Source organism: Euprymna scolopes, chromosome 12 (genome assembly GCF_053919585.1).
Source record: "Euprymna scolopes isolate OS-2025 chromosome 12, ASM5391958v1, whole genome shotgun sequence".
Classification (NCBI taxonomy): domain Eukaryota; kingdom Metazoa; phylum Mollusca; class Cephalopoda; order Sepiida; family Sepiolidae; genus Euprymna; species Euprymna scolopes.
This window is the reverse complement of record NC_136493.1, coordinates 86032187-86047843: the sequence shown is the minus strand read 5'-3', so window position 1 is coordinate 86047843 and position 15657 is coordinate 86032187. Positions and strand designations below refer to the sequence as shown.

Here is a 15657-nt window from a genome sequence, read left to right as displayed (position 1 = left end):
CGACTAGAGCATAAAATCAATCGATTTGATTGACGAATGAGTGATTTCACTGATTTCGATGACAATAAAATTATTGAAAGTATAGAATATTCGTTGATTCTCATTCAATCTTTAGTAACGTTGGGTCTCCCTGCGAGTATACATATATATGAAATGTCTATACAATAACTGTTGCTTATATAGCAACATTGTCCGCAATCAAAGCCTTCATCAAATGATCATTCTGGGTTCAGCCATAGTTTTACCACAAACTCAGAGCACCTCAGCAGCATCTGATACCACCAATCTTTTTGTTGGATTGTCATCATTCTGTGGAATTTCCATATTCTTGTTGATGCAGATAGTTTTGTTTTGTTTTCTTTATGTATTTCCTCTTGTCTGATGGAGAAAGATCAAGATTATGCAAGAATGTTGAAGTCAAGTTGGCAAAAAAACCTTGGCATTGTAGGAAATACAATGGCTTTCTAACTATTCCTGACACATTGTTCTTATAGATCTTCATATCTTTCCAACTTGCGTTAGTATACCCAGTCAAAATTTTCCTCAAATACCAACATTTTGGCTATATATTAACAAATATTAATTGCTATAGTTATTGAAAATTATTTTTTATTTTAATTTATTTAGTTATTATAATTGAAAACTGATTAATTGACAGATTAGTAAAAAATATGTTAAAATTAATAACTAATAATAATAGAAACATGTTATTAAGAAAGTAAGAAAGATGTTTGAAAATTATTTTCTTTTTGGCAGGTCTTCAGAAACGGTGTGCAGCCGTATTTACACAGCTTGCTAACACGTCTTGTGTTGTTGAGGAACGTACAACACTTCCAGAAAGAAAGGGTATAAAAGCACCTATACTACCAAACCGGCCCAAACTGGTTAGGCTCCATGCAGCCCATGTGCTCAGCATGGATGTAGTTATGTCTGTAGGGCTAGAGATGGGCAGCCATGCAGCGGACTGCTGGAAACACATATTCAGGTAACACTTTGCTTCATAATTTTTTCTTGTTTAAATACTACAAAAATCACAAAACTTGATTGCAACCAATCATTTTTATATTAAAGACAAATTGTATTTATTGAGTACTCCATGCTGTGATCTTCTGGCTAAGGAACCTAAGAAAAACAATAGAAATAGGAGATTATTCTTATCAATTTTCTTATTCCTAAGTCTAATAATTGAGAGTAGTTAAGTTAGCATATATCTGAGGCCGCTGGAAAAATGGTGGGATCTTTCTATCGATCCGGTAGATCTCACTGCTGATGCTATTCTCTATCTATATAAGAGCCAGGTACGTCCAAGGATGGAATACTGTTGCCACATCTAGGCAGGAGCTGCTAGAAAGGACTTGTCCTGCCTTGATAGAGTTCAAAATAGATTTCGTAGCCTCGTAGGAGATGTCCTTTTCTCTTCCTTGCAACCTCTTTCTCACAGAAGAGATGTTGCGAGTTTGTCTCTGATGTATCGTTATTTTCATGGAAAGTGTTCGACTGAGCTTCAATCTATGGTCCCCCCTCGCCAAACTTTCACAAGAAACACTCGTCTAGCTGTAAACACTATCAATAATTCCCCCCACTCTTTATCTGTGCCTAAACCTAAACGTAGATTCCATGAACAAAGCTTCTTTCTTAGAACTGCATGCCTGTGGAATTGTCTTCCGTTTTCCTGCTTTCCGGCTGACTACAATATGGTTGTGTTCAAGTCTAACGTAAATAAGTTCTTGATGAGCCGTTCCATATAAGTTATCAAATTTACCAAATTTTCATTACTAATGTTTACTATATTGTCCAATTTCTACTGTACACTCTTTAACCCTTATCCTTGAGTGGCCTCTTGGCCTTGATAATGTGGTGATGCCTATGTAAAAAAAAATCTCTCTCTCTTTCTCTCTCTCTCTCTCTCTCTCTCTCTCTCTCTATATATATATATATATATATATATATATATATATATATATATATATATATAATGCTGACTATACTGCAAGACATTCTTCCTAACTTGATAATTTATAAACTATTTGGTCAATGTCAAGACAAAAGGGCAATTTAAATCTATAAAATTGTTTGTTCTTCCACAGATGCTGCAGCCACATAGCAAGATTAGAACATACGTACTTCAGCGCTGGCAATAACCAATCCAGCCTTCCTAAAGTTCACCAGGAACAACCTGTAATGAGTATTCCAAATGTGGATGGATCATATAAGTAAGCAAAACATTTTAATCCATTTCTATTGTGAATTACTGTTCATAACCAATTTTCAACTTATGAAATTTGATAAAAATATATTTAGACTATCGTAAGCAAGTTTATAAACTTGTAATAGTATTTAAAAACATCAGTCTGAAAAAGGACACACATGCAGATGAAGGAACCTGGCAGTATAAATCAGATTTAAAAAGCAGGATTAACTATGTTGTTTTTCTTATCAAACCAATTCTAGATAATACTGTAAACACAAACCATGTTAGTATAACTTGAGTAAATTTGCATTCATTTTAATCGTTCTTGATCGACAAGATCATTTAAGTTGTTCTTGATCGACAGAAAACAATTGCAATGAACAACAAAAAATGTAAAAATACTATTTTTATAAAAATATTAATTTTTGGCTCATTTTAATTTGTTTCCATTTATATTTGTGCATGACTTATTTCTCACTGATTAAGGCACAAATCTTTTCTTATGGCAAAAATAGGTGGTGTTCCCTAGAGTTTGGCTAACAGTAAATCTCTCCTGATTTTCAGTACTCTCTGCTTGTTTCAATCATCATAGTAAATCACCTTGCATTATTGCAACATCCGTTTCAAGTTAATTCTAGGAGATGATAATAACCTAAAGAAATGCCAAATCGACAAAGTTTGCCTTTTTGTAAATATAGTATCTATTGTAGGCAGAGATCTTCTGTAGTTTCGTCTGTATAAGTAAAGATTAGTATGGATTCTTACAATATTACATTTTTTTTAAAATATGAATGATGTCAATATTTTAGTTTCGAGCATAACGATAGAGAAAGAATAAATAATACTTTCTATTTTCACCTTTGACGTCAGATTTTTAAAACCCCTTCATAAAAACCCTTCATACAATTTCTGTAGAACTTATGACAAAATCAAATGTTGTCAAGTTACCACCACCATCTTCTTTTATTTGGTTTAGTGTTCGTTTTGCATGTTGACTTCCAATTAGCCAGGTCTTTATTTATCACGTTTCTTTCAGCATTCAAACTGTACATGAAATTGGACCATTTTCTTTGGAAGTCATTTCCTTAAGACAATATGAACAGAAAAATTGGCAAACGTATACAACACATTTCTCTCTTTTAAAATTTTCCTATTGTTGTGGTCCCATAAGGGTTTAGAAGAAAGACACAACTCTGTATTTACTGGAAACAAAATATATTAAATAGAAAAACAAATACAAAAAATAAAGTGTGTAGTTATACATCATAACTTGTACATAAGTTTTGTGCTAATGCTAAGAAACATATTCTCTTAATCTTTATAATAAGTAGAAGAGTTCATTATTAATTATCCATATGATGGACATGTCACAACACCTATTTGATTTTTATCAAGCATTTTATCCATTTTAGCAGGTGGATCATTTTGTATTGAACTTTTATAGCAACATGCTCTGTCTCCTTTCCTTAAAAAAATGAACTTGTAAGAATTTTATGTTCATTTGAAGTTTATTTTCAAAAACTGAAATAACAAATATTTTAGAGAATGGGAAACAACTCTTCAGTGAAATACAAGGCGCCTTCAATAAGTTTCCAGACTTTTTTTTCGTATGGGCACTTTTATTGATAGTATAGACATGAAATTCTAGTTCCCTTCAAAGAAATCTCTTCTAGCTGCAATGCGTTTGTTGTAGCATTCCAACAACTTCTGGAAGGCCCCATGGAAGTCCTTTTGTGAGAGCATGTCAATGACCCTCATCATAGCCTCGTTCATCTCCTCAATTGTCTCATAATGATGGCCTCTAAGGCTTTCCTTGAGCTTGGAGAATAACTATAAATCACAGGGAGCAAGGTCTGGACTATAGGGAGGGTGGGGAACTGTCATGCCTATCTTAGTCAAATAGTCTATGACAAGGATGAGTTTTGGACTGATACCCCATTTGAAGAATGCTGGCCTCTACCAATAGAATCTCTTTCTAAACGCCCTTAAAATCTCAACATAGTATTTTCTGTTTTTGTATCATCAGATCAATAAGGATGAAAATGAGAAAAACAGTAGGAAAAACTTTTTAAGTCATGGTATTTCATCAGAAGTGAATAAAAGCTAGCATTATACAAATATAAAAGTTATACAAAAAAAAACTAACTTAAGAACATTTAGATTAAAGCATCGAAAAACAGCTGTAGGGGAAGGAGTAGATAAGGAATGCAGAAAACATATAAAAAGGAGTAAAATAGAAAAATATATATATAAAGGAGTAAAGAAGACATTTTAGATGAAGGCCAGAAGGAGAAAATGTCCAAATTTTAAAGATTGCCCAATTAAAGTGACATTCCAGAGAAAACAACTGTAGTAGTCACACTATTTTCTCTGGTGAATCAATGGCCCCCTCTGAGTTCTCCGGCCACAGGCTGACCTATCAGCTAACAGGGCGCATTGATTTATCTGCTCCCTAAAAGTCTTGAGGGAACATCAGCCAGTCAGAATCTGACCGCCAGCCTAGCAACATCTGTCCTCTTTTGTCCCTTGTCCACCAGACATCTCGCTATAGCATTAACGGTCTTGATTTGAGACAACTGCTATCCAGCTGGGGATGACACAGTACTGACTGACCTTCGAGGATCTTAAAGAACTTTCTTCTCCTTCTTCCCGACCTGCCAATTCCTGCTACAAATAAAATATTCTTCATTGTTATTGTTTAAAAAGAAGTTTGTGTTTCTTTTGTGTTCTTTAAACATAATTTATTAGGAAGTTAAAACAATTACCTCTCCTAAACAACAATTATTTAAGTTAGAATTTACTTAAGTAAAATCTAATAAAAGATTCCTAGGTAAAAAAAATCCTCAAGAGTATTTCACAAATTGGTAATAGATCTGAAGTGTTCGTATGTGCAGGCATATCTGAAAATATTTGTAAAACGTGCAGTATATTTTTAAGAAAAATAAACAATATAAAAGTTTAAAATATTAGATTCAGCAGAGAGAAATTTTAAACTCCAAAAAATTCCTTTAAACGATTTTAAGGAAGCTGAGTAAATTACATTTATATTCAACTCAAGATTGAGTTAAAAAAAAATTAGTTCATATTGAAAAAGCCACCAAAAGCAGGTGTGGAGATATTTCAAATGCCCATTATTCAGAAATCATGAACGCAAGCAAAATACAAAACAAAAATTTTAAAGCAGAAAAGTATAATAAATATATATATAATAAAAAATAAATAAAAAAAAATAGATAAAGAAAGAATAGCCGAGAAAAAAGGGGAATGGCAAAAATGTGTCAATTCTAATGATTCTTATTTCAATTAATAAAGTTTATTATGAAAAGAGTTATGATTTTTTGAAGTTGAACGTCAAAAAACGACATTATTTTTGCACCAACCGAATAAAATGTATTCAATTCTCATAGTTTCAAAGAACAAAAACACTCACACACATTTGAAGTTGTTTCATATTTTAATTTTTTTTATAATTATGTGGCTTGAACGTTCAAGTAGGCTTTTTCATGAGAATAGTTTTAAAGTTTATATGATGAATTGATGTTTGATCTTAAGATTGGAGAGTAGGAAGTGGATCTTGGGTTTACTTATAGCAACTGTGTAATTCTTGCTTTCCTTATTTTGTCCTTTAGTCCTCACATTCTAAGAGCAATGTTTCTTACAAAGAAGGAAGAATTGTTGTTTTCTGGGTCAGAATCTATTCATCCAACATTTATCATTTGCAAGGTTTTGACTAAGTACTATTTTTTTTTAAGCTCCTTACATCAAGTGACTTCATGCCTTGTCTGGAGCGATTTCTATAAAAAAAGATTGATTTATAATTTAATTTTCATAATTTAAAACTAATAAAATTTGTTTTAATGATTCAACTAAAAACATCTCCATTTTACTTGCAATAAATTTTGATTTAAGCAGTTGCAATTAATGATTTTATTTATAATTAATTCACTTCAACTTCTGTTCATATTATATATAACTTTTGTTTATACTAGCAGGTCATCTGCTGTTGGCCAGTCATAAAATACACTTAAATATGATATTTTAATTTATGCAGATTTCATATTTATTATTATAGAACCAATACTCTATTGATTATTATATTGTACCTAATATATAGTAATGATTTCAAAAGTTAAAAGCAAAATATGACTTCAGTGCCATCAGTTAGAATCAAAACCAAAACCTTTAGCTCTCCAGCAGTATTCATTACCATATGATCTAAGGTCAGATGGATATCAATACTTGAAAAATTAATGCAGTTTAACATATAAATGTGTATTTGCATATGTGTAGAATAGCACTTAGCAGCTATTTTTATTGGCTAAAAAAACAAATTAAATTTGTTCCACAGGTCCGAATACTCTATATATCAAGTTCCAAGTCTGTATACCAAAAATTGACAGATTAGTTTGGTAGAGTCCATTCCACACACACACACACACACACACACACACTGTTACTTTTATATATAGACTAGCGGAGGGTACCCGGCGATTCCCGGGTGTTTGGAGGTGTGGTGTTAAATAAAAAAGAACGGGGGGGGGGGTATCGAACCCGAAGCCCTGAGGCAAAGTTTGAAAATAAAATCGGCCAGCCAAAATGAGTTAATGAAAGATGTTTGAATTTGACAGGTGCGCGGCCGGAAGTCGTCGAGTGTTACAACGACGACGTAGGTTTGTTTGTTATAAGCGAAGTAAAAAAGAAAACAACGTTAACACTAAGCAGGAAAAAAAACAAAAAAAACTAACCTAAGGCAAACGAACGATGAAAACAGAAAAACGAACACGTGAAAAATGGCTTAAATAAGCCTGTTTCGATATTAAAATTTAAAAAATCGAAAAAAAAAAACATCTCACACCACGATTCGAACCCAAAACGTTTACATAATGAACCAAGACCATAAGCAACTGAGCTAAGGCGACGTTCACGAAATTTGTTCGGTTTTTCAACTATTTAAAGTAAATCAGGTCACGACGTCATCTGACGCATGCGTAGAATCAGTCATTGTAATGAGAGGACCGTTTTTGTTGACCCCCCCCCCCCACTGTCGAGAATTGTCGATTTCGGGGTGAAAAAGTGAACATTTTTGGCCAATTTTTCGATATTTTTCGAGCAAAGGATGGAGCTTCGATGTGATACCAAGTTTGTGAATTTTCGTCGCGTCTGTCGAAAGTTTTTAGCAGACATCCAAACATACACACAAACATACATACATTTTCGCTTTTATATATATAGATTAATTAAATTTACAATGAAAATGATTTTGTTTATGATTCAAATGAACTGTTGCTATTTTCAGTTGTGATCCTGAACTGTACATGACCCCTATGATGCATGTCATGCCTGTGGCTCCTACAATAAGCGTCCATGAATTGACACGCCTGAGCAGCGTTGAAGCAGGGTGGGACAGTGCAATCAGTGGAGGAGGTGTGCTCAGTGCTTCACAAGCATCAAAAGCTCTGTGCGGTCTTTCCCAAGAAGTAGACAGGTAATTAAATCATTTAATCATTTTTCATTTTATATTTTTTTAATTTTGACTTTAAAATCTCAGACTTATGTACATATTTAAAAAAAAAGAAAAGTTTTTTACTTCTTTGTAATCTAATAAGAACTTCTGTTTTTCAATGCAGACTCTATTTAACCAGAGACTGAATATGGAGATTCTAGCAACAATTCAAATTTGAGTTTGATGTATGTGTGTGGTTATATTTATATTTGTTTCTAAGTATATGCGTGTCTTATTTTACGCACATATATTGTATATTTAACTAGCATTTGACATGGAATGGAGAGAGCAATGTGATTCTAGCAACAATTCAGTTCCTAAGATATTCTTTGCTTCAGATTCAAGTGGAATTGTAGATCAAAGTGTGTGTGTGTGTGTGTGCATGTGGTTGCATTTATATTTGTGAGTATATAGATGTCTTATTTTATGCATATATGTATAATTATTTACTATAATAATTAAATACCTACAGACACTAGTGTTTCTACAAGGGGAAAGGATCAAAGTGACTACGATCATCACCACGGGATAACGATTCTTGAATCGGCAGGGAAGGTGCTGGCGAGAGTCTTGTTGGATAGACTCCTCGAAAACATCTGTCCGTTAATCATTCCTGAGTTACAATGTGGTTTCACTGAGGGTAGGGGCACTGTAAATATGATATTTACTGCAAGGCAGCTGCAGGAAAAGTTCATCGAACAACAGTTACCACTTTATCAAGTATTCGTGGACTTCACAAAAGCGTTTGATACCGTAAACAGACAGGTCTTGTGGGTAATTCTTGGGAAGATTGAATGTCCTCCTACCTTTTTATCAGGATGCTTCAAGAACTCCACAGAAATATGAAGGCTCGCGTTGCATACAACGGGCAACTATCTGGGGAATTTGTCATTGACAACAGTGTGAAATGGGGATATTCCAGCTCCTACTCTATTCTCAATTTAATTTGCAGTGCTTCTTGCATATGCATTTAAGGATTGCGATGAACGTCTTTTTCCACTTTAGGACTACTGGCAAAGTATTTAATCTAAGAAGATTTAATGCAAAGTCACAAACATTTGGAGGTCTAGTTAGGGAACTACTCTATGCTGATGATGCTGACTTTATGTCTCACTCGGAGCGTGATATATAGTGAATTATTTTTCAGCAGCATGTGACGCCTTTGGCTTAATTATCAGCATTAAGAAGACAAAAGTGATGTTCACCCCTGCACCTGGCGCTCCATACATTGAACCAAACATCTATGTGGGGGGAAATAGACTTGATGTTGTGAGCACATTTATGTACTTGGGTAGAACAATCTCTAGAGATAGCTCTCTGGATGCGGAGATACGTTTTTGCATCCAGAGGGCTAGCGCGGCATTTGGAACACTAGAAAAGCCGCTGTGATGTCATTGTGACATCTCTGTCAGAGCCAAGATCAGTGTTTACTCGACCTGTGTGCTTTCTGTTTTGCTATACTCATCTGAATGTTGGACAACACAACGTCGCCACTTGAAGCAACTCGAGAGATTCCATCAGAAATGCCTCAGACGAGTTCTAAATGTGAAATGGCAGTCTCTGACACCCGACACAGATATTCTTGGGAAAGCTGGGTGTTTGAGCATCGAAGCAATGATGATGAGGAATCAGTTGCGCTGGGTAGGAATGGAGGTTGTGAGGTTGCCTAAGTAGTTGTTTTACGGCGAGCTTAAGACTGGGAAACGTCCTCAACATCGACCAAAGAAGCGTTTCAAGGATTGCATAAAGGACGATTTTAAAGCTTTTAAGATTCCTGTTCAGAACTGAGAGACCCTGGCAGAACACCGGCCTGAATGGAGGAGGCTAGTTGGAGGGGGTTCTGAATTTTTTGCAAGGAAAAAAATTACTCCTGCTGAACTCAAGAGAAGCCTTCAGAAGGGGAATATGTCGGTTTTGCCCATTGAATTGAAGAGCTGGAAATGTGAGGCTTGTAATCGCATGCTCCTCTCAAAAGCAGCTTACATTAACCATAAAAAAACACATGCCATGAGCAAAGTGAGCAAAAAAACGGAGCCAGAAATGAAACAAGTTTTAATGCACAACTTTGTTTGCTATATGTGTAGCAGACTGTGCAAGTCTAATGCTGGCCTGAAAAGTCATCTTCGGGCTCACAGACGCGGCTTAGGTGTTGCTGAGAATTGACTGATAACTATGATGAGGTTGGTGGGGAGGATTGGGATGGCTAACATCTGTAAAGACGATGTAATTAGTATGTATGTATACGATTGTGTTTGTGTATGTGCTTATAAGTATTCTTGTGTTTGTATATATATATATATATATGTGTACATATACATACATGCATGTATGTATTTTTGTATTTAACTACTTACATATACGTAATGTGATATCTGAGATTGCACTATATCAATTAAAAGTTGGCTACATGTCCTTAAAACTCTATCTGGTCCAAAAGAGGGATCATTTCACGTTAAATTTATATGCAAAGCTGATTTTTCGTTCTTTTGTTTTATTTTTTCAGCAAAGTTTTTCAGGCTGTTTGAAAAATGAAAAATTACGTGCTTTTTTTTTTTTTTTTTTTTTGTGAATTAGTTACAGAACTTTAATAATTGATAACTTTCTTTCTTTCACAAAAAAAAAGTTATAATTGCAAATTGATGTAAAAAAAAAAAAAAAAAAAAGAGGAAATAAAACAAGCCAATTATAATTTTTTTCAAATTTTCCACACATAATCACATAAAAAAGTAGAATCTTATTTGGAGGGGTACAGCTGAGGGTTTTAATCTACAAATTTTCCATTATTATTAGTACCAGTTGCATTACTATTATTATTAAGTATATTTTGTTTTCTTTTTACAGTAAAACAAATCAATCTAACAATCAACCTAATCTTTATAATTTGGACAAAAAAATATGAACATTCTTTTCCGATAGGAGACACAGAATTGTTAATAGCCCTTTTTCACTCTTTCCATGTTAAAAAAATCATTCTAGAGAATCATTCTTAACATAGGGAGGTGGCTCTCTTAACTATTCTTTTTTCGTTTGCTTATTTTGCATACAAATTGTAGACTGTTATCAATTGGTTACGAAAAAACTAAGGTAAATTTTTACGACGTGTCTCAGCATATTATTAACACCCCAACCTCCCCATATTAAGAACAGCTTTCGGAATAACCCCCCACCCCCACCCCCAACCTCGAAAGCCGTTCTTAACATGGGGAGGTTGGGAGGGGTGTTTATTCCGAAAACTGTTCTTAACATGAGGTGGTTGGGGGTTTTTATACTACATTGGGGCAGGTCGTAAAAAAATACCAAAATTAAAATAGGATTAAGAATGAAATAATGCAAATCACTTTGTTTTAAAAGAAATATAAATCTTTAGTTGTTTCACAATTTTCAATCGATTATAAGAAAAACATTTGAGAAAAAATATTTAGAAAGATTTACTCATAATATAAATCCCCCACCCCCACCAGTGTATTTTTAGGTTTTGTAAAAATAAATACTGGGATTTTACAGTGCTTTAAAAAATTAAGAAAGCTACAAATCTCTAAATATTTAGAAATTTTAAAAGAATTGGAATCAGTAATTGTATCGAAATCAGGAATTTAGAACGGAATTGGGAAAAATTACTAGTACCTGTGTATTCTTGTCTTTATATGTTTCTATATTGTTGCTGTTTGTATATGTATTTTTGTGTTTGTATGCATGTGTATTTCTATGTTTGTGTGTATATATGCTTTGTTTTTTTATTTTTTTTATCATTTTGTTATGGCTGGGGATTAAACATTCTATCAGATTCATGTCTTGTGTGCATGTGTATATGTATTTTTTTTTTTTTTAATTTTTTACAAGGTGGTCACCACTTATCAAGGCTCAAAAGCCACTCAGGGATAAGGGTTATTGCATGTACAGTACGTTAGTGTGGAGATTTAATAAAGTGTCTGCTTAAGGTGGCGGTTTATTAGGAATTTGTTTACATTGGACTTAAAGACATCCAGGTGGGAAGCAGGCAGACGGAACAGAATTCCACAGGCGTGCAGTTCTAAGAAAGAAGCTTAGATTCCATGAACTGTGCCTAAATCAAAACATAGATTCCATGAACAATGTTTTGATTTAGGCACAGATAAAGAGTGGGGGAAATTTTTGACAATGGTTTCAGCTAGACGGGTGTTTTTTGTAAAAGATTGGCGAGGGGAGACCAAAGATTGGAGCTCAGACGAGCACCTGCCATGGAAATAACGATAAGACAAAAATAGGCTCGCAACGTCTCTTCTGTGGGAGAGAGGTTGCAGGGAAGAGAAAAGGGCATCCCCCACTAAGCCACAAAGTCTATTTTGTACTCTGTCAAGGCAGGATAGGCTGTTTTTAGCAGCTCCTGCCCAGATATGGCAGCAGTATTCCATCCTTGAACGTACTTGGCTTTTATATAGATAGAGAATTGCATCAGTAGTGCGATATCTTCTGGAGCGGTAGAATGATCCCACCATCTTTCCGGTGACCTTGGCAACAGACTTGATGTACGTGTTCCATTTTAGATCAGGAGTAAAGATCAAGCCCAGAAGCTTGTCAAAGCATGGGGCTTCTCCTAGACGAGAGCCACCCATTTCAATTGATGCCAGATGGAGATCAAAGCGTTGATGATGTAAAGATAGTAATTTGGTTTTAGATGCATTAAAGGTAACCAGCCACGTCTTCCCCTACTGAACTACGCTCTCAAGATCAGAGGAGAGAGAATCAGAGAGAACTTTGTCATTTACAGCCTTTGATGTGTTACTGTAGATCGTCGTGTCATCAGCATAGATGTCAACGAATGATTTAAGTATGTGTTTAGGGAGGTCATTGATGTAGATCAGGAAGAGAGTTGGGCTCAGGATGGACCCCTGAGGGACTCCAGCATTAATACTGAGGGCCTCTGATTTCTGCCCATCAACCACTACACTTATGAGCCTATCAGAGAGAAATGATTTAATGATTGAGAAAACATTTCCAGTTATACCGTAGCTGGAAATCTTGTGAACTAAGCCTTTATGCCATACCTTGTCGAAGGCCTTTGATATGTCAAGAGCAATTGCCCTAGAAAGGAAGCCTTTGTCAAGAGATTCGCTAATCCTATGAGATATAACCGTTAGCACATCTGAGGTAGATCTTGCAGAACGGAAACCATATTACGTGTCACTAAGGTTATTTCTGCTGAGGTGGTTGACTATTTCTCTATTTAATATGGATTCCAGCAACTTACTCATGACACACAGGAGACTTATTGATCTGTACTGAGAGGGAGATGACTTATCACCTGAATTCTTAAATACAGGGCATACTGATGAGGTTTTCCAGGATGTTGGAAAGCACTTCTCCTTAAGGCAACGCTTAAACAGTTTTGTAATTTGGGAGCAAGTTCTGGTTGAAGCTTTTTTTTAACACTATAATTGGGATGCCATCAGGGCCAGTTGCTTTATTGGAATCAAGGTTCTTGATTAGCTTGGCGACCTCATGCACAGATATTTGTATGTTACCTAGCGTGTTTTGTGTTATAGGAGGAAATATGTGGAGTTGATGTCCTTCATTGCATAGGGTAGAATTAGCTGCAAAGTTCTTGGCAAATAGTTTGGACTGTAGTTTCTTGTAAGTGCATATGTTTTTATGTGTACAAATATATAATATATATATATATATATATATATATATATATATATATATATAATCTCTCACTCTCTCTCTCTCTCTCTCTCTCTCTCATATATACGATTATTAGGGCTATGACAACAGAATATTCTTTTCATTGTTTTGACTCTTGTGTATATATCCGACAAAGGTAGACACAGTTAATCAACCGAAAACCACATCACTCTATATAAAAGGATATATCAAGAGTCAAAACAATGAAAAGAATATGCTGTTGTCCTAGCCCTAATGATTATATATAAACTAAGCTCATTTTTAATCATTACTACTGCTGTATGGCTTTCTTATAAATATTTGATACTTATATAGATGCTCTCTTTTGTTTGCTAGATTGTTTGAGGATGCTGCTCAGAAACTCAACATGCAGGCATTGGTCAGTTTCCTGTCTGAATTATGTACAGCCAGTCATATTCAACTTATTCAAATGAATAGCAAATCTGAGGAAGAAGAGTTCTTGAATATTGGCTCGAAACTTCCAACAAATGCTCTGCTACTGTACAGATTGCAAGAAGTTCTCATGAAAGTACTTCATACGGGACGACCACTCTTACATTTGGTTCAAGCCTACAATGCTGTTTCTACCCACCTTGTCGAAGTAAGTGCAGAGAATTTTGCTTTTGTTATGATGATTCCTAATGATCAAAATAATTAATAAAATTTAAAATATTTCATCATAATTTGCCAAAAATCTTTGCTTTCTTTTGAAGCTATCTCTTTTATTTAAACCATAATATGTTGTCTGCTCAAGTTAGATTCCCATTCATATCTTCACATTTAAATAGTAATTTTAAAAATTCTAAATTTACATATAAATTATTGATAGCTAGAATGTTTTATAATACTTTGCACATAATATGCTACACTGTGCATAAAATATATATATATATATATATATATATATATATATATATATATATATATATATATATATATAAAAATAAAATTTAAGAAATCTGCATATAAGGGAAAAACAAATTTTATTATCCGACAAGGAATACTAAATTAAAAATTAAGAAATCCTTAATCTGCGGAGTTTCAAAAAATGCCTTCTTCTCATCAGAGGAAAGATAATAGCACAATATAATGATGAAATGTTATTTCATGTATAAAATGAAACTGCAAAATATGAAATACTAACATATTTGCATTAAAGAAAAAGTTTTTGAAATTGCATAGCAAATGGGAGTAGCTATAGCAACAAAAAGTTCTGGAATATCAAATAGGTAGGGGAAGTCAATGGAGATCCTTAGGTTGAAATTCATATTTGGTAAGATTCAGATGCAAATCCAAGACAGGTAAATCCGATGTGGTAAATTGAAATTCAAGGTAGAGAAGATCCAAAACAAATTTAAAGAACAGTTAATAGACAGAAAGGATATATCTATAAAAGTGAACGTGTGTGTGTGTACATTTCCCTACGCAATAACTTTGTAAATTTTAAGTCTACAGACTCCAAATTTGATATACAGAATACTGAGATTTGGGAAAATCTTTGTGATCGGTTTTCGGCCAGAAATTTCGCTGTTCAGGGGTCAAAGTTCAATGATTTGACTTTTGAGAACTCTACCAAACTCCTCCGACAATTTTGGGTCTAAACACTTGAAATTTTAGATATAGGTTCCTTGGACATGGATCTAACTTAATAACTTGATTTGAGCCCAAAACAATAAATTTTAAGGGGTCATAATAGGGGTCAAAGTTTTTTTAAAAAATTGACCTCTACAGTCTCTACCAAATTACTCAGACAATTTCTGGTCTAAACATTTGAAATTTTACATAAAGGGTATTCAGAGATAGGGCAAGCTTTTTCATCGTTTGGACCGAAAATTTTTAGTTACCAATATATAAATGTATGTATGTATGTGCACTTAAAACTTTCGACAGAGGCAACGGATTTTACCAAGATCAGTATCATTTTAAAGTTTGACCTTTCATATGACAAATATCGAAAAATTGGCTAAAAACATTAATATCTTCACCTTCAACTAGGCACTTTTCTACAGGGGGGGGGGGTCGCTTTTTTCGCCGATATTTTTGAAAGTTATCCACTCCTTTAGATTGTCTAGCCTTAATTTATATATAACTCCAAGTTTGGCGGTGGTTGTAACCGCAAAGACGTCAGGTTTTTTCCCATTCTTTTCCTCCTTTGCGGTACAGGTTCGAGCCTGCCTTCCTACTACAATTTTTTTTTTTTATATATATACAATCCCTTCTGTAATGATTAGTTTGTGGTTTAGTTGGCTAAAACAGGCACGTTAAAACTTGTGTAGAAATACATTGGACAATTCAACCA

At 34.3% G+C, this 15657-nt stretch overlaps 1 protein-coding gene across 1 annotated transcript in view; it reads left to right on the top strand.

Moving 5' to 3' along the window:
* LOC145291392 (brefeldin A-inhibited guanine nucleotide-exchange protein 3-like) overlaps positions 1 to 15657 on the top strand; it is a 230040-nt gene that overhangs the window by 132036 nt on the left and 82347 nt on the right. Inside the window, exons 19-22 of the mRNA XM_080137186.1 lie at positions 757 to 985; positions 2088 to 2213; positions 7488 to 7676; positions 13695 to 13959. Of these exons, the coding sequence (XP_079993312.1) occupies positions 757 to 985; positions 2088 to 2213; positions 7488 to 7676; positions 13695 to 13959 (809 nt within the window). The remainder of the gene's footprint in view (positions 1 to 756; positions 986 to 2087; positions 2214 to 7487; positions 7677 to 13694; positions 13960 to 15657) is intronic.